Source organism: Leucopleurus acutus (assembly GCF_964270905.1).
Source record: "Leucopleurus acutus genome assembly, chromosome: 8".
Classification (NCBI taxonomy): Eukaryota; Metazoa; Chordata; class Mammalia; order Artiodactyla; family Delphinidae; genus Leucopleurus; species Leucopleurus acutus.
This window is the reverse complement of record NC_139151.1, coordinates 32,881,454-32,903,771: the sequence shown is the minus strand read 5'-3', so window position 1 is coordinate 32,903,771 and position 22,318 is coordinate 32,881,454. Positions and strand designations below refer to the sequence as shown.

The 22,318-nt window shown below is 37.3% G+C and overlaps 1 protein-coding gene across 2 annotated transcripts in view; it reads right to left on the bottom strand.

Annotated features, from left to right (window-relative positions):
- Window positions 1-8,763: 8,763 nt before the first annotated feature.
- The window catches only part of TRPC6 (transient receptor potential cation channel subfamily C member 6), a gene marked incomplete at both ends in the record, with an annotated part of 115,929 nt that continues 102,374 nt past the window's right edge, over window positions 8,764-22,318 (bottom strand). Inside the window, 6 exons of one of the 2 annotated variants that reach the window (XM_082843913.1) lie at window positions 8,764-8,915; window positions 9,619-9,694; window positions 11,162-11,245; window positions 18,540-18,614; window positions 20,275-20,478; window positions 21,279-21,474. In XM_082843913.1, coding sequence (XP_082700039.1) covers window positions 8,764-8,915; window positions 9,619-9,694; window positions 11,162-11,245; window positions 18,540-18,614; window positions 20,275-20,478; window positions 21,279-21,474 — 787 coding nt within the window. The remainder of the gene's footprint in view (window positions 8,916-9,618; window positions 9,695-11,161; window positions 11,246-18,539; window positions 18,615-20,274; window positions 20,479-21,278; window positions 21,475-22,318) is intronic. The other variant, XM_082843914.1, reaches the window with a different exon arrangement.

The following is a 22,318-nucleotide window of genomic DNA, read 5'->3' as shown; positions in this document are numbered from 1 at the left end:
GTTACTGGGGGTCTCATGTCAAAGTGTTTGGCCAGCAATTCTTAAACAGGTCTCCCTCAGGAGTTTTCTCTGCCTAAAGCCTGTTCTATTTTTCTTCTCCCGAGGTATAGCAAGCCCCGTTGGGGTATTAAGTGGCACCAAACACATTCATCCAACAAATGTATTCGTTCAGAAAATATTTTTTGAGCACCCAGTATGTGCTGGGAACACTGAAAGTGCCTGTGACATAAATCCTTGGGTTATGGTTCTCGTAGGGTTATGCAAAGTCTTCTTTGGCGGCAATGGCATCATGAATATGGGGAAGTAGGCCACACGAGGGAAAAATTAGTCATTGCTGCTCTTTGATGCATTTTGTAAAGGCTGCCCTTGGCTCCTGCATTCTCCACAGCCTTCTATTACATTTCTGCTGTGCCTTAAGCCAGGGACACTGCTATGATATTCTTGGCTGTAAAGTGTCTAATTGAATGGCCCCATATTCTGGATTTTTTCTTGGACCCACCTACATCTAAAGTTATCAATTCTGGGTCTCATTCTCTAGAGGTCTAGATAAATTCATTCAGTTTGATGATCCTAATTGGTTAATGTATCACCCTTATTAAAATTACATTTCAGAGGAACATACTATACCTCTACTTAAAGGAATACTAATTCCTTTGGGCAATTTGAAGGACCTAGTTGCGTCATGAGGTATGTTGGTCCAGGATATATGTGTAACTCTCAACACTTATTTAGTTTAATGAAGTAAGCAGCCACCTGTGGAAACAGCCCTGTTTCTGGAGGGTACACACTTGGGGTTAAACCACCAAGTACAAGTAACCCAGAATCTTCTTGATTTCAAGAAGATTTTAACCATCTCCTCTGCAGACTCAAAAACAGATACCATTTCTCAAATTTCCAAAGATCCGTAGAAAACCAAGTAGCATTTTAGAATTCTGACACAATCTATAGTTACAAAGAATACCATCCTTGGCACTGTACATTGGGAGTGGAGTGGACGCGGTCAATGCTTCTACAGATGCCAGCAGACCTCTTTACAGCGCATCTCCTCCTGACATCTGTGTGCTTTTGCTTCTAAATGCCTGTATGTGACATGTTCTCTGGAGGGACTGCCCTTGGGCCACTGAAGGTTTATATTATATATTAAATGCCTGGGAGTTTGCATCCCCCTGGGGCAGCCCTTAAGCAAAGGACTGGTGGGCCAGGGCATGAAAGTCCAGAGGCAGAACTTCAGAATTCCTCTGCAGGACCAGGCTGAAGTTACCCTTAGCAGGGTTTTGCCTGCATCAGACGGTTGTGTGGATTTCTTCTTCCCTGTCCTGCTTTCCCCAACTCTTCATCAGTTGGTCCTGGGCCTGGAAGCATTGCTTCATTCCAAGTCTGCTTCTGGGGAACGTTCTTTAAGACAGGCTACATAAAGACAAGCAGCGTGCCAAGCCACAGATGTACTTCCAATACCGCTGTTCCCAGAGGGTAAAAGGAGCAATGCTTCAGCCTAATGCAGGCTTGTCTGAAATGTATGCTACTTCCAACCAGAAGCCTCTCTGACCTGAAATAAAGCACTCCACTGCCCCCCTACACCCTGATGCTCCTCCTGGGGACTTTCATGGCATCGATCAGGCGACATGACTGACTCCTGTGTCTGACTAAGAACTCCTTGAGGGCAGAAACTGTGCCCTGACTGTTGTTTGAATTTTAAGTGAAATGACTGAATAAACCCCTATTGCTGACACCCACAACATCCCAGGTGCTGCACCGGGCATGGAGATGCATAAAAATCACTGGAATGAAAGTATCAATAGCATTAGATACTTCTCTTGTAAAGCACAGGTCAAAGCACACTGAATATAGTATTATTTTAATTTATGATAATGCATTTGATATTAGTATATTTGCAATTTTCATGATATATTGTAAAGTACTAGCAGGCTGCAGGCCTGGCGCCTGCTTGGAGGAGGAAGAGGAATGAGTTACAGTCAGCTGCAGAGAGGCTACAATTAACGTCCAGATTCTCTAACAATAGGTGGTAGTGGATTGCTGGAAAAATCATTATTCTCCCATAATGCCACAACCTCAGCCCAGATTGCTTAGAGAATAAAGTTGTTTTTTTCTAAATGTGCTGATCCTGTAACATATTAAATGATATTTCCAAGCACAAACAATACTTCAGGACTTCTGATTTGTCCTGAAGGATGGACGTTCAAAACGCTCTAGCCTTTGACCACTCCTCACACCAAGGTTATCTTTATAAAGCCTACCAAGCTCTTAAGCCATCAGGCAGATGTCATCGGTTTAAGAGAGAAAAACTCAAACATATTCCAGGTGGTAATTAGAGACCTGAGTTAGGGGTTTGTGAGGAAAAGTAACTGGGCTCCAGAATGGACAGCATCAGGGAGAAGCAACAAACTATGACAGTCTGTTCCTCTTTATTAATGAGGCTAAACGCTGAGTGAACTAATGACACAGCCGAGGATTAACAGTATCCTCATATTCAATTGTGAAAGACGACTGAATCACGTCTTTGAGAAAACTCAATAGGCTAGACCCATAAATGAATTAATAAGAAAAAAGCTGGCATATGATCAATTCATTACTGCCTACTACTTCTTGAGCCAAAGGATAACTATCTTATTAAACAAAAGTATGAAGTGAATGAGTCATGTTGCTTACCCTCCAAGAAGGAGGTAGAAATCAATCAGGAATGCCAAGATTTCCTTACATGGGTTTGGTATGTCCTCTAAGAAATGAGATGAAACCACAAACCCTAGCAGGTAAACTAAACCTAACACAAATGAGTCCAGGCTTCATTTCCTACTTTGTGGATGCTGAAGAATTTCTTCCCAAGTGTTGTATAGCTCTCTAGGATGAACAAGTTAAAATAGGCCTCATGGAACTACTGATTATAAGTCAGTTCTGTATTCTGTTTCTAGTACTGCTATTGGCACTGGTACACAGCACATTGCAATGAATATAATAGGTTTTAAATAAAAGTTCTATGCGTGGAATTTAATATGGTACCTGCCCTAAACCATCTTGTGATATTATTTTAAAATGATAACAAAATTATTACAGTGAAAAGTAACAAATGTGCCTTGAAATTTTCCTAAATATTGTTCATATATGATTCCTTTTTTTCAAGGATGGCAAATATGTGGCATGAGGGCCAACTTCCCATGTGCATAGCAAGCATTGTTAATTGTCTCTATATCTCTCTTTCCTCCTTTTCTCCACAGGGGCCTCAGATTCCTTCTCAGCACAATGCTCCAGACACTGTATATCAACCAATCAGAGAAACATGAGTTGAAACTTAAATGTCATAAGATTTTATGAGGTTTAAGAGGGAGAGATTTAAGACAGGGTAGAAAAAGGAATTTGAGAGCTATATCCTTTCTCCACAGTTGCTAACATTAACTGAATGCTTATATGTGCCAAGCATGATTTTCTGAGTCTAAGAGGTATTAACCCATTTCATCCTCACAGAAATTTTATGCAGGAGATGATGTTAGCTTTTTTTTTAATCTGTGGAATTTGGATAATGAGACCCAGAAAGGTTAAACAACTTAGTGAAAAATGCACAGCTGGTAATTGTCAGAGCTGGGATTCAAGCCCATATTTTCTGGCTCTAGATCCTATACTCTGAGCTACTAGACTGAAAAGAACTCAGTAGAAGAGGTAGAAAACATATAGAGACTAGGAAAAAAGGTTGAAATCATTGAAATGAAAAAAGAAAGAAAAGGACAAGTGAGAAAAGAAACAAATAAAATCCAGATTTGTAAGCATAATGTTTTTTTCTAAGATCATTACTATGCTTTGAAAAATGTCTTTGATCATATATATATACACATATATGTGTGTATATATATACATAACATGCATATATTATATATGTGTTATATGGTTATAGACTAAATATAATGACAAACTATATATATGTATAGTGTGTACATATATTCGTCTACATATTAATAGTAGCGATGATATGACATGTTAACATTTTTTGAAATATAAGGTAACACTGAAATTTGACCTTTTACAACTAGTCTGAGAGTACATTTTCTGAGGAAGAGTGAAAGGTAAATGTCAGATGACTGAATCACAAAATACTGGAAAGGTTAAGGCAAAAGCAGAGCATTGCCATAGTACTTTTAGTCTCAGACATGATAATTAGTAAACTTAATTTATTCTGAGTCTGTTCTTGTGGTGCTATGAAAGTCTATTTTCATGAACAATGATGAGGACAAAAAGGCAGGGCAGTGAAGTTCAAGACTCACTTCTCAAATGTCATCATCAAGGCTTCCTCTAATGATTTAGGAAAAAAAGTAATGTTCTGTGCATTTACTAGAGGACATGCCTGTCTGCCTACTTTTTACACACTGTTCCTACAGTTTATCAGTGGACAATGGCTTTCAGAGTGGGCATTAGAAAAAGAAGAAAGGTAAAGCATTCTGAGATTCTGGACATACCTATTTTCTCTTGGTTTTTACTTCAGTGTCTTCGATAACATTATACTTAGAGAGTACTATGACTATGATGAATCTGAAAAACTAATTTTTAGTACTGTGACTTATGTAATCTCCTTAGTATGTAGAACTCCCCTTACCATTGACTATAGGGGCTATTTGATCTGTCATTTTCAAAGAGTTTGAAAAACATGAATCAATATCCCTATGATTCACTTACACTGGATAAATTCTCTATCAAGTGGCACTAATATAAAAAAAGCCTATCATACAGTTGGTCAGTGTCTCTAGCTATTTACTCAGTTGTACAAAATTTCTACAAAAATTGATTCCAAAATGAAAGCTTTTGGGACTTGTGAATAGGTGTTATCATATTCATCCTGGAGAAGTATTTTTAAAAGTTTCCATAGAAACATTTACAGTTGTTGCTGTAAATAGAGTACAGAAGAAACTTCAAGCAATCATTCTAGTGATTCAAGAAAAACAATACATTTGCCTTAATTACCTGGGTCTTTCATAGAGTTTGTGGTGTATCTCTAACCTCAGCTAGTCACACATAAAAGTAAAGACTCAGAATATAAGTCAATGTTGTGTACGGTAAAAGATGTTTGGCTGAATTTTCAACTTCTGCCAGTGGTAGGGTGCCAAGCTGTGCTCCTACACAACCTCTGGTTAACTTTCTCAGGTAAGTTTCCAGAGTACAACACAGAGGTCTGGGTCAGGAACTCACATCCTTTTTTGTTCTCCAGTGATTCAACCTGCACCCTCTGCACTGAAGGGCAGAGACTCTAACTACAGTGTAGGACCTCCCACCCAGCACCACTCAACAGAGCTGCGGGGACAGCTGCCATGGCTTTCATAAACCCTGCCTGGCACACAATGACGACGGACGGTTTCAGAGTGAAGAAGGAGGCTGTATCTGCTTGTTAGAATCAGAATAGATGCAGGCCATATTTAGAATGTGGCACTTAGAGAAAACCCTTGGCCCAAAGCTGGAAATTGGTCCTGACAGTGATTCTATTGGGGCACTCGTAGGTCAGGCTGCCTGTTTGGCAAATACTACTGTATAGTCTCTCTATTTTAAGTAAAATTTTAGTTTTTGGTTTTCTTTTACTATTCAAATAGTGATAAGATTAATACTGGAATAGTGCTGGATGGGTGGCAGAGATTGTCCAAATAAAGTCAATCTGTTCTCACCAAGTCACAGCCACTGAATTCACTATTTCTCCCTTAGTGTCCCACACTCATGCCCAACTCCTGGTCTTGCTCACACTATCCCCACCTCTTAATATAAATCTCCATCTTTTATTCTTTTTTGTATCTGCAATCGTTTTGAAGCCAAATATTCTTTTTACCCCTAACCTTTCTTGATTAACATGATTGCGTATCTCTGGACTGGGTATAGAATGGAATTTTGGCTTTTCAGATACAGCCCATTTTTCCTCACCTAGAGGTTGAAATATAAGCTTCACAATGAGACAACCACACTCCAAAATAGCTGTTCAAGATCCCAGGTAACTGTGAGGCCTCTGCTGAGAGGCAGGCCTAGGTTTTGTTCCTGGTTCTGACACTTGCTCTATGTGCAAGTTACTTAGCCACTAAAAGTCTCTGTTTTCTCATTTCTAAAATGAGGATAGTAACAATAGTTACCTCATATAGATGTTGTAAGCATTAAGTTAGATTAAATTATATAGAGCATGGAAAGCATTTATCACAGTGCATGGCACATGGTAGGTGCTCAATAAACACTTCTTATAGTTGTATTAAGTCTTATTTCTTTACTTTGTTGCAGATTCCTTGAGGTCAGACACATTTTTTATTCCTTTTAATCCCTGGCAAAGTTTTAAGCAGACTAGATTCTGGTGATTCATTTTATATTCCTAGTAAAATCATATTGAATTTGTGTTATTTCTCAGTCTCAGAGTAATGAGAACAGCAGAGAGTCAAACCAGGCAGCGATGTACAAAACCAGGGGCTTCATTTTGTTCTTTGGTGGATGGTCTGCCATGAGGAGTGGGCAGGGCTTGGCGCCTCAGGGAGTAGCTGTATGGTCAGAGTGCCAGATATCATTGTTCTGTCCTTCTTATGGTACCCAAACTTCCAGAAAGCACCAAACCACAGAGGAGAAATATGAGAGACAGCAGTTTGGATAAACACATTTAAATTTCTTAACCACCTAATTTTAAAAGATTAAGCTTACTGCAACATGAATACAGGATTTAAAGCCAGTGGTCTTGAGATATTTGAAGGATCATTGTGCTTTGACAATCCTTTGCCAATATGCCTTGAATTAAGTTCTTGCTGGAATTTTTAAAGCCTTTCTTAAAATACGCTTGAGTTGTCTTTTCATCTTCCAATTAAAAGGAAATTAGAAGAGATGCCAATTCAGCTGCACTTCAAGGAAAATGTGTTGACTTCAGGACATTTAATTTTGAACAATAACAGGTGGCCCTTGATGGCAGTGTCTTTTACTGAGGAACTCATTGTCATGCCTGTTGCATTTCCTAAAACTTACATCTTGTCAAGTCAACCCAACTTAAAAGACACTGAGACATCTAAATACCTTTTCCAGAATCTTCTGGAGTCAAGCCCATTTGCTGTCATAGTGGCTTGGAGGCCAGTCTCTTGCATGGCATGACACACAAGCTTTATGCATTTAGATTATTTTAATTTGCAGATAGTGCATTTGGTTTTGAGGTTGATTTTTAAAATTTCTGATTCAAATGTTGTCACAAAACATTTGAAAACAGACCTTTTCTGTATCACTAAATAATTTCTCAATAAGTAATAACCAAACACAAAATCACAAATCTCAGCTATATTTTCTGATCTGGTTACATAAAGGCTTTTTGATGTAAACTAAATCAAAGTTGGGGCTAAATAGATTCTCTTTAACCATTTTATCTTTTTTTTTTTTTTTGCGGTACGTGGGCCTCTCACTGTTGCGGCCTCTCCCATTGCAGAGCACAGGCTCCAGACGTGCAGGCTCAGCGGCCATGACTCACGGGCCCAGCCGCTCCGTGGCACGTGGGATCTTCCCGGACTGGGGCACGAACCCGTGTCCCCTGCATGGGCAGGTGGACTCTCAACCACTGCGCCACCAGGGAAGCCCCTGTGACCATTTTATCTTTAAAATGAAATTTAAAATTTGCTTGAATTTAAAGCAGCACTTCCAGTCAATGCTCAGCATCATCCAAATGTTGACAGTCTTTGGGTAGCTGAATAGTGAACCTTCATTTCTTTCTTTTAGTTGTTTTAGATATGGCCCCATATCATCAGTAAGTAATAGCAACCTCTTGGTAAATGCTCATGAATTCAGATTCCTGTTTTATATATTTTGAGAGGAGGGTAGGACATACTAAGTATTTGAAAGTTCCCTCAACACGTTTTTTGCTTTACATTTGAGGCCAAACATAGGAATTCACCTGTAAAGCCCCTTGGAAATGGCACAAAAATTGTGCTATAATTGAAGCAAATAACGATAATTGTTTGTGGCTTTGATACTTCTCCAATAAAGTGTTCTTATTTGGCCAATAATTTTTCAATAAAATAAAAAATTGTACATTGTACAATAAAAAGTATAATATAAAGAGCTTTTGAGTATCTGTATTGGCTGCAAAAGAAACTAGGACAAGTATTTCACATGCACATGTGCAAACACACACACACACACACACACACACACAGAACTGAACTATGTTTCCAGAGTTCAGTGAAGGAAACACTTTTTCACTGGTAAGTGTAACATTTTCAAAGAGATGAATCAGAAAATTTAGGGAAGATTTAACCCCATTTTGCAGATATTATCAATCATATTCTGTGGGGGCTAAGAAGGGTAGATGATTAAACAGTATTCTCTAAATGGCAAGAGATTATTTTTCTCTAGATTTCAAGTCTGGAAGTCACCAGCAAGGGATCCATAGAGCAGGCAAGAAGGTACCTGAAATCTCCATCAGGGAAATACCACAATATAGTGTGTCTGCCCTGCCAGCTAAAATGATTCCCAGGCAAACACTACATGGCAATCACATCATCACAATAGTTGTACCCAAGAAAGCAGTTTACAAAACAAGCACCAAACAACTGGGAATAATTTTCATCATAATCTGCAACCTTTAGCCTGAATAATGATATTTAATCATCAAAAATATTAAATAGTAGAGTTCCAAATAATAGGATGACCCAAGTTATCTTTGAACATTTTCTTCTCTAAAAGCTGGTCATATTGCCAGTTAAAAAAATAAATCAGAAAATAACATGGCTTCAAGTGGACAAATAAATATGAATTTTAAAGAAAGACTTTGCATTATCTATTGCTTTCCTCTTGGTTTGGTTTCACTGATAATTTCTCCCCAAGTTTTCTAATAAGTTCTGCCAAGTCTTCTGAATTTTGAGTTTTTTCTTCAAGAAGTTCATAGCGGAGACTTGAGATGTCCTGTTTAATTTCCTTCAGCTCCCCTTTGCAAAACAAGAGTGATAAGAAGTCAATTGTAAATACGTAATGCAGAGAAACTAGTGATTCTGGAATAGATTGAAATGAGCCTTAATGCCACACACATCTGTATTTTGAATCCCTTCAAAGGAAATCACTTTTTAATAGGGGCAGGTTTCTATTTTCTCAGCTCAGTATTTTGGTTAGTGAAAAGATTATAGAGAAAACTTACAACGTCGTCCTCCTGAAGTCAGTGGGAGGGAAACACTGGTGGCAAATGTTACAGGGTTTGGGGGCAATGGACCCTTACTATTCCCAACCACTTCCTTCTCCCTCCAAGCCCCCCATGGATATAACACTGTTCGCTCTCCCTATCCTTGGGTATTATGTGTGCGGAGGTGGAGGGTAGACTGTAGTAGTTACTTCATTTTATATAAGGGACTTGGGCACCCATGGATTTTGGTATCCACGCAGGTCGTGGAAACAACCTCCCATGAATACCAAGAGATGACTGTAGTTACTTATCTAGCAAGTGTCATCTGCCCCCAACTGCGGAGACATAGCCTATTTCCCCAGTGTGTAGCAATACTGATGGTTGGCGAGATCCTGTCTTCTCCTGTTGAAGCTCACCCTTCCCACGCCCATCTCTCCAGCTCTTCCTCAGCTCTGCTTCAGGCCCCAGGTCCTGGCTTATGCTCAGGGGCTGACTTGTCCCTGTGTTCAACTCACCTTCATTCACTTCATCACTCTCCTTATCTATCTGGGCTTGTAATACATATCTTTTAATGAGCCTCTTCATTATTTTCTAGACAGAGAAAAGAGAACTCCATCTTAGTTTTACATTCATGATAAATCACTCATTTGGAATAAGTTTCTGATTTTTTCTCTCTTTAGTAAGCACTTCAGAAATGATAGCTATGAAAGATTAAGATGATTTATCTGGTAGGGGATGCATACTATCTCCAGATTTTAAAAGTAATTTTCACATCACCAGGACTGACTCAAAAGTTAATTCTTGAGAAAAGAATAAATTCAGAGCAAACATCTAATCCTTGATGTTCATTGCTTGTATTTCACTTGAAAGTGTTAGAACAAGACACAGCCTTAACAGCTGGGCAGGTCAGAGGTGTGCACTTCTGCACGTGGAAATGGAAAGTTAAGCAAATGTGCCCTCATTTATGGCTTTTCCCCTCCATTACAAAGAAATGGAGCCAGTTTTGATTTTATACTTGTTAATAATTTAGGAATGGCTAGCTTCAATGTAATAATATTTCTCCAGCACTTGAGCTTCCACCATGAGGATATTGCTTTTACTATGTACTTTTCATAAAAAGTAAGAGGCTCAGCAAGTATGCAGGAAGTCCTGGGTGGATATATAGCTAAACCAAATCTTGCTACCTAAACCTTAAACTAAATGATAGTCAAATCCCACTTTCAAGAACTTATCCTAATGATGTAATTAGGTACATGGACAAGTATGTTCATAGTAGTCTACTTATAATAGTGAAAAAAAAAAACCTTAAATGTCCATCAATAGAGGATTATTTATTTGTACAAAGGAATATAGTACACCCATTAAAATTAATATGAATATATGTTTTGTGAAGTGAAAAACTATTATTCATTATATAAGTCTTGTTAACTCATTTATATAATATTACATATACATTTCTATAATAATATTAAACTATATGTAAAATTATATACATACATATAATCACCTGGAAGAATATTCACGAACAGTAAGTAGTCTTTACTTCTCAGTGGTGGGGTTTTTTACTCTCTTCTTTATGTTTTTTGTAAGATAGACTTTTTTTTTTTTTGTCTGTGTTCATGTATTGGAAGACTTTATATAGTTAGGACAACAATTCTACTCAAATCGATCTATAGATTCAACACAGTCACAGTTTTGGAATACACAATCAATTCTAAAATTTATATGGAAAGGCAAAGAAACAGAATAACCCAAACAACTTGGAAAAGAACAACAATGGAGAGTTCACATTAGTAAGATAGGCTTTTTACAATAAACGTGTAGGCTCTAAGTTCCATGATGGCAAGACTTCATCTATTTCGTTCGCTTCTATATCTCTAGTACTTAGAAAGTGCATGGTACGTGGTAGTTACTCAATAAATATTTTTTTGAATTAGTGTATTATTTTGATATTGAGAAAAATATCATAACAGTTCATTTTCACTTAAATAATCACATAGTTTGAGTTTCTAAATATTACAAATAACTAGTCTTATTTCTTTAAAAATTAATGCTTACCTGATATTGTCTTGGAGGATTACTGAAACTGTTTAACTGGAAATCTTCTGAACTTCTTAAGCTTGATTGTTTACTATGTCCAAACTGTATTTTGAAAAGAATTAGAAATTGATTATCATTTAATTTTTTTCAATGTGATGATATTTATCTCATTGTTATATATGTGAACTAAGTCTCATATATATAAATAATCTTTTCTATATGTATAGTGCCATTTTAACTTAATTTGCTTAATATTCTGCCTTCCAAGACAAATCATAGACACTTTAGGTGTGTTCAGCCTCTCAGTGTCTATTAGAGGTTGTCTGAGGACACTCTTAGACTTTGTGGTTATCAATCATTTTGTCATGAGAGTCATGTTTTAACATTCCCACAGATACACCCTTGGTGGAGGAAGAGGCAAACAAGTTGAGAAAATAACGGTGGTGATCTCAGAAGTCCATTGATGAGGGATCCACAGTCCAGCATGATTGACTACACCATCCACACCTGCAGTAGAGACTGTGCTAAGACTCCTGAAGAAACACCAGGGTAAGACTTTGTTGTAGGATAGGATTCAGGTGCCAAGAAAGCACTAATAAACCATTTGAATTTTAGGATATATATAGTATCCTATCTGGGCAGCACTTTTCAAATAATACATTTGCTTGAATAGGAAAATAACAAGGAAAGTAATCTGCAAGAGAGGTGGTAAAGTACCATATTAACATGATAAGAGGATGATTAAAAACCTCTTTAAGGCATTTTCTAAAGGGAAAAAATTGGTTTTACAAAGAAATAAGTAGGAGAAATTGAGCAAAACACAGCATCTCCAAATATACATTTTTGGGGGTGCAAAACTCTTTTCCAGGGGAGAAGAAACTTCAAGACTATCTACTAAGACAGCCATGATTTATATTTCCCAATGACATCTAAGTTGCTACAGGTAAAGCTCGATGAGACTCAATTAAAATCCTTGACTTCAATGCATTGATGCTTTAAATGGCCACATGCTGAATTCAAGCAGCTATGCACACATTCATCCATTAAACAGGTATGTGTGAGTGACCTCTATATATAAGGTGCTGTGCTATGTTCTGAGTATTTAATGAATAACATAAATAACTATGATCTAGCTGAGTTATAATAATGGGAAAAGTATGGCAAGGCTGACAAGATTCATATTCATTGTGAAGATATTGTTTAGATAGCATCCTTTTCCATGTAGTTATTTGCCTTTTATTTCACCCTCTCTAATAATGTCAGCAAAATGTCCGTATTTTTTTTAACTTTATATTAACTTTTAAAAAATTAAGATAAAATTGTACAATTGACCAAATTAACCAGAGGCAGCTTGGGTTCTGTAGAAGAGCACTTGACAGAAACCTGAAAACTCAAATCTGGCTCTGCCACAAGTTAGCTGTGGGATAATAGGTGAGAAGCTGAAACCCTACAATCTCTTCTGACAGTGAAGGGAATGCCCTAGTTGATCTCTACAGTCCTTCAAGTCCTACTAATTTATGAATTCGTGAAACAAATGCAAACTTCAACATATTTTAATGTTTATTTTCAAATTACATAATCATTTATTTTTATAATATTATAAAATATAATGATATTTAATATATTAGATATGATTCCTGGATTTCAAACTATGATTTATGCTTTAAAGACATCATTAAACATGATGACCAGAGTCATCACTTCCATCCCCCAGTTTTTATGATAAAGCATGGAGGGTGAGGACAGGTTCATAATCAGAGCGAAAGGATCCAGGCAAAGGGAATCTTTGTGTGCATCACATCCATCTCTTCATGAATGCACAGCCTCATGGTGGCAAATCATTAATTTGATGTCTCCTTCTTTTGTTAGAGGCCACTAACACATCCAAATGGTGTTCATGGAAAAAAAGAAAGTGAAAAATTATACTTCTTTGAGAGTTTTTTAGAGATGAATGTGTGGACCTTAATACTCGTGCCGGTCATTCCAAATTAAGGCAGCTCCACAACCCACCATGACTATGGTAATCATCCTTTTTTGTAAATTTAATATTATATGAACACTATGCAGGCTTTTTTTCATTTGCTCTTTTCTAATTTAAGGTTTGTTATTCCCAATTCCTGAAACACTCTTTTCCTGGCTCTTTGCCTGTCTGACTTGCTTTGTCTGATCCTCTGGAGTTTAGCTCAGCACATAAGCTCCTCAAATGGCTTTCTCTGCCTACCCCATGAAAATAGATCTTGAGCAAGCTAGGCCTTTTGTACCCTTCAAAACATGCTTCACAATTGCTAATTACTTTATTCACTGGCTTGTTTACATGGTTATTGTCTACATCCTCCTGGGCTCTACAGAAGGAGGGACTTTGTTTAGTTTATCTCAGTGCCTTAAGAGCCATCGCTGTCCCGCAGATGGTAAGTGCTCAAAAGTTGTTGGTTGGTGAATGAATGAAGGGAGAAGTGCTTTCGGGTCACTAATAGAGTTCACCTGGTTTCTGAACAACTTGCTATACAAGACGTGTACAATACAGGTTCATGAACCAATTGGCTGCAGCTCAACCACACGGGAAAGATAAATCTGAAACATGGTTTTAAGGTCTGAGGCAGATGACTTACAAATTAATACCCTGGATGACACAGAAGAGGTAACAGTACCAGGAAAGCCAGAAAACAGTTTTCTGTTCATTTGAGAATGGGTATAATTGTAGATTTTCCAGATTGTAGATCTTGACGTGTCAATGACTGCAGCTACAGTGTGTCATACAGTTTTATAACACACAGCTCCTCTTTGCACGCACCCAATGGGTAGAGTCTGGGATTTCTCAACTGCAACATTTTTGACACTTTGGGCTGGGTAATTCTTTATTGTGGGGGGCTTCCAGTACATTGTACAATGTTTGCCAGCACCCATGGCCTTGATACCCTAGATGCCAATAACAGTTCCCTTCTCTAGTTGTGACAACCAAAAAAGTCTCCAGGTATTACAAATGCACCCTGGACTGCTGGTAGTGTGGAATCAAAATTACCTCTCGGTGGGAACCACTAGTATAGTTAAATGGTATATGACTAAACAGTTACAAATTAATTTGGATCACTTTTATGTGAAGAGTTCTGCTCTAAATCTGAAGTATGAATTTGGATGCAAATATAACATTTATTTAGCAAAAATTTCTAAACAGTTTCTGATATATAGTAGGTATTCAACAAATACATGTTTAAAAATTTAATAACACAAAGGAGTAATATGTAAGAAGAAACTTACCCAATGGTGCAAAGAAGCATTATTGCCACTTGGTGGCAGAAAATTCTAATTTATATTTGTTTTGATGTACAGCTACTAAAATAGACTGGGAAGTCAAGGGAATTCAGTTGGCAATATGAATAGCATTTAAACCTTAGTGATTTGGACATTTATAGATGGCACTGACGCATAATGTGATGGGAGTGGGAAAGGGGAGCTTGTTGAGTAGAAGCAGGAAGGACTGGGTGTAATAAGCTTTCTTCCTGTGTAATGCAAATACACACTCTGATTCTGAATAAAGCACTACCTGTCCTTTTTTTCCCCATACCTTCTACCGCATTTCCTGCATTCTTTATGTTTCTTTTCTTTTTTAATCCTAGTAATTAGTTTGATATTAGCATTTCTTATCTTGCTGCAGCTTCATTGTAGGATTAGAGTGAGGAACACTAAATAACTTGTTTGTTATTCATTAAGAATAACAAGTAAGCCTCAGGCTTGGGAATTTTTTATGTTGTTGGACATAGTACTAGGAGTCAGTCTCCCATTCCCCACGTTGAGGGGTCTGAGGCAGGGATCAAAGCAATGAACTGAAAATGTAGAGGAAATATGATCAGTCAGCAGGGGGTGCACATATGACATGAAACCATGTGGTACAGTGCTTGTAAAAGCTCTTGCTTGAAATCAAACAGATATGGATTTGAATTCTGGCTCTGTCATGTGTCTGAAGTGGGACTTTGAGCAAGTCATTTCACCTCTGTTAACCTAAGGTTTCTCATGTATAAAATAGGGAAAATAATATTACCTACCTTCTAGAGTTAATATGAGGATTAAAGAGATAAGGTGTGTAGCTTGACATAGTAGATGTTGTACAAGTGTCAACAGCTATTATTATTGTACAGAAGGATAATTATCTACTATGTGGCTTTAGGCCTATTTCATGGTTAGTTTTAATCTGCTCTATTTCTTTTGGAGACACTTTGCTGAATATTGCTTTTTACTGATGTGCTCATGTCCATGACTAAGTCATCCAGGGAATGAAATACTCAGTGATTCCCATACCCAGATAAGCATTAGATCTCCTAAGTACTTATTAAAATGCACATTTCCAGGCCCAATGGCCAGAGATTTTAACTCTATAGACCCGGAGAAGAGGATGGGTAATTTGTACAAATTCATCTGTTGAAGTGACCCTGGTGATAGTAACAAATTGGAACCACTACATTATATAACTGGTTCATCAGATGACTAAAAAGAAAGCCCCTGACCTAATTAGAAGCTAAAGGACATAGTTCCTGGATATGTAACTGCTAAAACAAAAAAATCTCCACATCTCATTCAATCCAGTACAGAATGGACCCCAAATCCTAAAATAACATCTACGCTCCATACTTGCCTATGGTCCATGGCATGTAAAACCTGCTCTGAAACTGACTACTTGAAGGGGATCTGTTCTAGAGCTAGAACAGAGCAAATATTGAAGAAGTTATTTGGCATTTTCAGGTTTACACATGTAATACAGTATGGCAGAGACTGAATATTAATGTATGCTGTCTTTTCAGACTATATGTCCGAAAAGCTAATGCTAACCACCAAAGTCAGTGATACTCGGAGCTGAAGATGATTAAAGATAATAAACAGATATGCTAAAAAGTATTTTTATATGGCTCATCTGACTGATTTATATAGTGTCCGTGGAGCAGATGTGAAGGAAGCAGATGTGAAGGAAGGTTTGTGCGACCTAACCACTTTAACTTTCAAGGAGCCAAGAAAGAAGACCCCAGCAAAATAGAAACTTAACTGTGCCATTTTAGACATAGACTTTATGAAAAAGAATGAACAAAAGCCATGCAAATGGGTTAGGGAAAACACACAGCAACAGGCAAAGTGATTGGAACTATAAATGGTTGCTTTAAAAAACATTTTCTCAGGAAGGTAGTTAAAGTATCAAGCAAAAGCAAGCTATGTGAAATATGCCTCAGTTTTGTTCACCACAAGCTTAAATGGTAAGGGAAAATAGACACTTGTGTTGATTTGGTCCTCTAGGAATCAAATGCCAAGACAAAGTGAGAAATATGAGATGTATTCAGAATTATGCCTGTGAAAGATAATGGGAAGTGGCAGCAGAAGGCATAAAAAGCTCCCAGACCGTGAGGCACGGCTCACCTGGGAAAGAGGGAAAGGTAGTAAGATTGTCTGGGAAAGTCAGCCAGCCCAATGGGGAGCTGCGGTGCAGAATGCCCCAAGAGAGGTCCTGTGTTGGCTTGAACTATCTGGGACCTAAAGAGCATGGCCATGGCGGGAAAGCTGAGGGGATCCCAAAGATGCTGCAGCCGGAGGCTGTCAGCTGACCGAACTCCTTGAAGCAGGCTCTCTCTCGAAAGAAAACATGAGCCGTACATTCCCATGGCTGCCACAATAAACAGTCTCTCAAAAGGGTCTCTAGAAGGTTCAGCTGACATTGGAATCAACATTTCATCGATCTACCACTGTGATCAGATACCAGAGGCTTCGTATTGCTGTTAAAGAATTTGCTTTCGCCTGGGATTGAAATATGTGCTATCGGAAAGTGTAGAGTAATCCAAGCTATGTTTAAAAAATATAAAATGTATTTTCCAGATGATTAAAACAAATTTTAAGTTTCCACATTTTTTGAGAAACTCTAAAGAAAATAAAATTATTTGATTTGAAAGACACTATAGTTTCTATCATAAAGAAAAAAGCCATGTTGATCCCCCTTGAATTTTTCTCATATTTGTCCAACGCTTTATTGTTATCATGCATTCATCATACTTTCAGCACAAGTAATTTCTTACTGGAAAACTATAAAATCCAACTCACACTGACCTATTTTTGAAAAATTTTTATTGAGTTATTCATAACCAAATAACAAAAAGCTGCTTCTTTATAACAAGTACTTCACTATTTGTATAATAGTGTTTGTGATTTACAAAGCATCAACTGAATCCTCTCAACGATTTTGTGTGATGGGCTGTACAACTTGATCATTCCTATCTTGTAGATGAGGAAATTAAGGTTCAGAGAAGTCAAACGAATTGCTAAAGGGGCAGAGATAAGATGAGATCCCAATCTTCTGACTACTTGGTTCAATGATCTGGCTATATCAATACTATATCAATACATAAGAGTATTCCTATTTTGTTGGAGGAGTTAACATACTTGGCTTAAAAGCAAAACAAAATAGCATCCCTCCTTGGCATTTGTGTCCCATGGGGTGGCCCTGTAGCAGAGTTCTGTCTAATGAGATATAATAACAGAAATTGTTGGGAGGCATCTCTGAGGGTGATTCAGCTAGGAGCCCACTTTTCCTTTGCCCCATTCCTTCTTCATGCCTGAAAAGTGGGTGTGATGTCTGGAGGTGAAGGTGTCATCTTGCATCTGACTATGACAAAAAAATCCAGGAGAATCAGAGAGACTCACTCCTGGCAACAGTCCTGTACTGCCAACTCTGGAGAGTTAAATGAGAGGGGGGAAAAACAACTGTCTTGTTGAAAACACCATGATATGTGCAACTGAATGCTAGTCCCACCGGATACACTGCCTTCTCCTAATGAATTCACTCAAAATTTCCCTCAGCAACATGCATTTATTGTATCCCTACTATGTGCCTGCTGCCAGAATGAAGCAAAAGTCCTCAGCATCAGGGATTTTGCCGCTCCAAATTAAGGAGCTGATGCAGCTCCAGGGTACATTGCTCATTATAAACTGGGCTGACGACAGGAGCCATTAAATTCTCAGGGTGCCTTTTTGTGACAGCTTCTCGATTACTGACAAATAATGCAGCTCTGTTAGGTGTGCATAATCTCCACCTGAGCTGCCGAGAATTAAGTTAATTATATCTCCATCAGGTCCCTATTGTTTCAATTTTCCCTTCTTTACATCACAATTTCTATATTCCATCACCCATAAGTACCCCAGTATACTTGTTTACTATCTGTCTTAAACAGCCATGTAATTCTTTTTGCTGACTAACAGGACACAGGCTTATTTTTACTTCTCAATAACAGATTCTTTGAGCATTGTTAAATTGTTAATTCTTTAATGTGTCTACTGTTTCTTGAAATTGCTTCTGAACATCTGTCCTTTTCTCTGAGTAGAAAGCCTGAACCTACTCGTGGTTTCATATTTTCAAATGTGATCTTACCTGTCTTTTGTCAAGTGATAATTTTGAAAGGTCTTCATGACTTCCCAGAATTCCAAATTTCTTTTCTTCATTTCTCTTTTAAAGATAGAGAGTAAAATAGGTACAATCACTAATTTTACATTGGGAATTATAAAACGAATTTCACTCTTTCTTTATTCCATATTCTAAAAGCCATCTGGTCCAATTCTCCAGCAAGTTTCAATGAGAGAAACATATTCTTATTCAGGTCTTCCCTTTGGTGAGTACTTGGACATTTCCTTTTGGAGACTGAATTGTCTTGGGTTGCAGCTCTAATCACACCTGTAAACTACACACTTAATAACATTAAGTAAAGTGAGGGAAATTTTTGCCACTCAACACACTGAGTTCTGTAAGTTATACATTTGGGAGAGCACCAAAGATGGCATATTTTTCCAAAATTCCTATACAAAATAATGATAATACATTTAAAGAGGGCTTTAGAATTCTCAAAGCACTTTTACATATTTATCTGATTTGATTTTCATGATGTAGATGCAATTTTTATTCCCATATTACAGTTGAGGAAATTGGAGCTCTGGGAGCTTAACTTGAGAATCTCACGTAGTAAGTAGCAAATCATTCAATAATAGAATCTTATAGCTGCAAGGAACTTTTACAATCATTTGGCTCAGTTGCTCACCAGTGTAGGAAAACCTATAAATTCCTAATGTTGGTCAGCCAACATTTATTGATTACCTGCAATGATGGGGAGCTCACTATTTCACAGGACAGCCCACCACTCTGTTGGGCAGATCTTGTTGTTACAAATTTTATTTACATAGAACTAAAAATGAACTATTTGCAACTTTTGCCCATTGTCTCTCTTCCTATTTTTGAAGAGAAAATTAAATGTGCTTCCTCATTAAAATTGGGAATTGGAAGCAGCCAGCTCCTTCACGTCCCCATAATATGACACCATATCCACACCTGTTCCCTTCCTGGCCCTCCTCCTCTGGAGGTATCTAGTCCCTCAGTGCTCCTTCTGGATATAGAGTTCTGTCCCCTGCAGAGTTCCCTGCTGAGAGTAACCTCCCCACCCCCATGCATTCCACACAGCATTCCACATGCTCCACACATTTCTAAACCCACTGTGATTGTTCTACTCCTTCATCTAAGCACTAGACCTCTTCACTTTCATGGCTTCTTAAGATGGTACTGCCTCATGGGATTACTGTTTCCAATTAGTCTCCTTAGATATTTCTTTCTTGAACTACTTAACGCCAAACCTGGTCTCCCATATTACATGTGATCAATTGATTTCTGAACTTTTCAATGTACGACTTACTTGTCTGTCAGATTCCCCCAAGTCATAATCAGCTAGCTGTATAAATTGAACATGCAAAAAATGGAAGCTGTATAAATTGAAGTATATAAATATACCTAGCTGTATAAATTGAAGGTGAAGTGAGGGACATGTAGCCACAACAGCAAAAATGGGGCCCAGAATAGCTCTCCCTTTCAGTACCCACTCCAGATAATGTAGTACATTATTTTAGTTACATTTCATGAATTTTTCTTATATTTTTAAGCAGAAATGCCCAGTGTTCTCCTAATAAACAGACACAAGCCAAAGGACTGCTCTGAGCTAAGTGACTACATTTGGGAATGGATGGACATGTCATCACAGACTGCTTCTTTATAAAGGGATGTGGCACAGTGGTTATAATGGTCTCAGCATTTAAAAATATACTTTTAAATTATCAAGTCAAATCACCTTGTTCATTTCCACATCCTCCTGGAAACCTTTTTTATGGCCCTGGAACAGCTCAGAAATCCATTTTTTAAGCCTCAGTAGGAGATAAAACAGGGACTTTGGACTTGGCACCAGGTTGAAGGGAACAGGAAGAGTTCTTCCTTCCTCAAAGTAGGAAAACCAAAGTTTGGCCCTTGCAAATTTCCACTCCACATCAGCATCATCCTATACAAATACATATGACAGTTCAGCAAGGAAATGCGTAAAAAGAATTACTGGGATGCTTCTAACATTGCGTGACTAGATGGAAGTAATGATGCCTACAACACTCTCAGGCCCCAAAGACCACTCCAAGATTTTTTCAAAAATGTTAAGGTACTATTCACACACTCTTTCCTAAATCTGCCTAAAATTTTATCAGGCTTATAGATCTATAGATCTCAAAACTTGCATGTGTTTATAAATACATTGAAAGATATAAATGCATTTTCCTACATTCGAGAAAACACTATGAAAAATTATTCACTTTTTTATTCTGCAACAGATCACTACTTTGATTAATTTGGGAGACAGACCAAGATTTCTGGAATAAAGATGTACACTATCACTCTGAGTTTGAGAAAGGGTCAATTCTGAACATCACTCAAAACAAGATTTGGAGAATAGTGGTATTCGGAAGCAATAATTTTTAAAATAAAGTATAAATTCATGCTGATATAGTATTTCTAAAGAGTTTGTAAATAATAATAACAAATCACACATCATTTCTCATCCTTACGCCTTACTATCCCACCACACCCATAGATATTGTGTTTGGAAGCAAAACATTAAAATTTTCTAGATTCCTGTATATAAAGTATACAAAAATATAGATATTCTCTACAGTATATATAGTATATAAAGAAGTATGTAAAAAGGGAAAGAACAGATGGAAAGCAGTCTATACTGTCGCCACCAATACTGAGTTGATCCCTGGAATAGTTAAAACATGCAGCACATAGTATACAAATGTATAGAGATTATACCTCAATTTCCTGGAATGAACTGTTGATCATTGCAATTAACATATTTAGCAAAACAATAACCATTGTAACATTATAGACTCCATAAAGAACATAACCGATGTTTTCAATGAATTTGTGATTATAGTTGATGACCACTGATTTCACTTCAGAAAGTCCAAATATAGCCCAAAACAGTGTCTTAAAACTCTCTTCCACTCTGGTGAAAAAGAAGGAGAGAAAGGAAATGATAAAGTGTACAAATAAACAAAAATGGTACCATAATAAAAGTGAGTTGATTTAGTGTCTTTGAAAATTATTAGATATTCATGAGAAAACTCTTTACTTCCCTGAGCCTCGTTTTTCTTTTCTATAAAATGGGTACAATAATTATTTATTTCTAGGATTGTTGCAAGGATGAGGAAATATTGTGTATATGAAGCACATAGCTCATTATTTGGAACATAATAAGCACTCAGTAAATGCTAGCATAATTACATAACCACAGATATTAACATTTAAATAATCCATAGTTGTGGCAATGGAAGTGTTAAATGTATTACTTAATAAAAGATAATGCTATCTGTTAGAGTCCTTTTGGGTTTCCTGCTCATCTATACTTCCACTAATTTCCAATAAAAAGATTACAATAGTATGTGTCTTAAAGGTGTCTTAAGGAAAATATGACAATATAACTACAGTCGATGTTACCAAAATCACTGACATGTCTTACATAGGAATTTCAATGCTTTAAGCATAATTATTGACCTTAAACTAAGCCCCTCTGCTTAGCCCAGGTGGTTTAATTTCTCTCATAAACTGAACTTTACAGGAATATGGGTAATAGGTTGTGCTTCAGTCAATACTTATTGTAACACTGAATACCTAACATTTGAATAATGTATTCCAAACACACTTTATAAAAAACATGTGTCTATGGTGAACATAAGTTAAAACTCTTGTCACTATTGATAAATTGGATTGTCTCAGTGATAAGATCCAACAAATTGAATTAGGAAGCAGCTGTTCTCATAGTCAGCATCCCAGGAGTCTGTAGTAAGCAG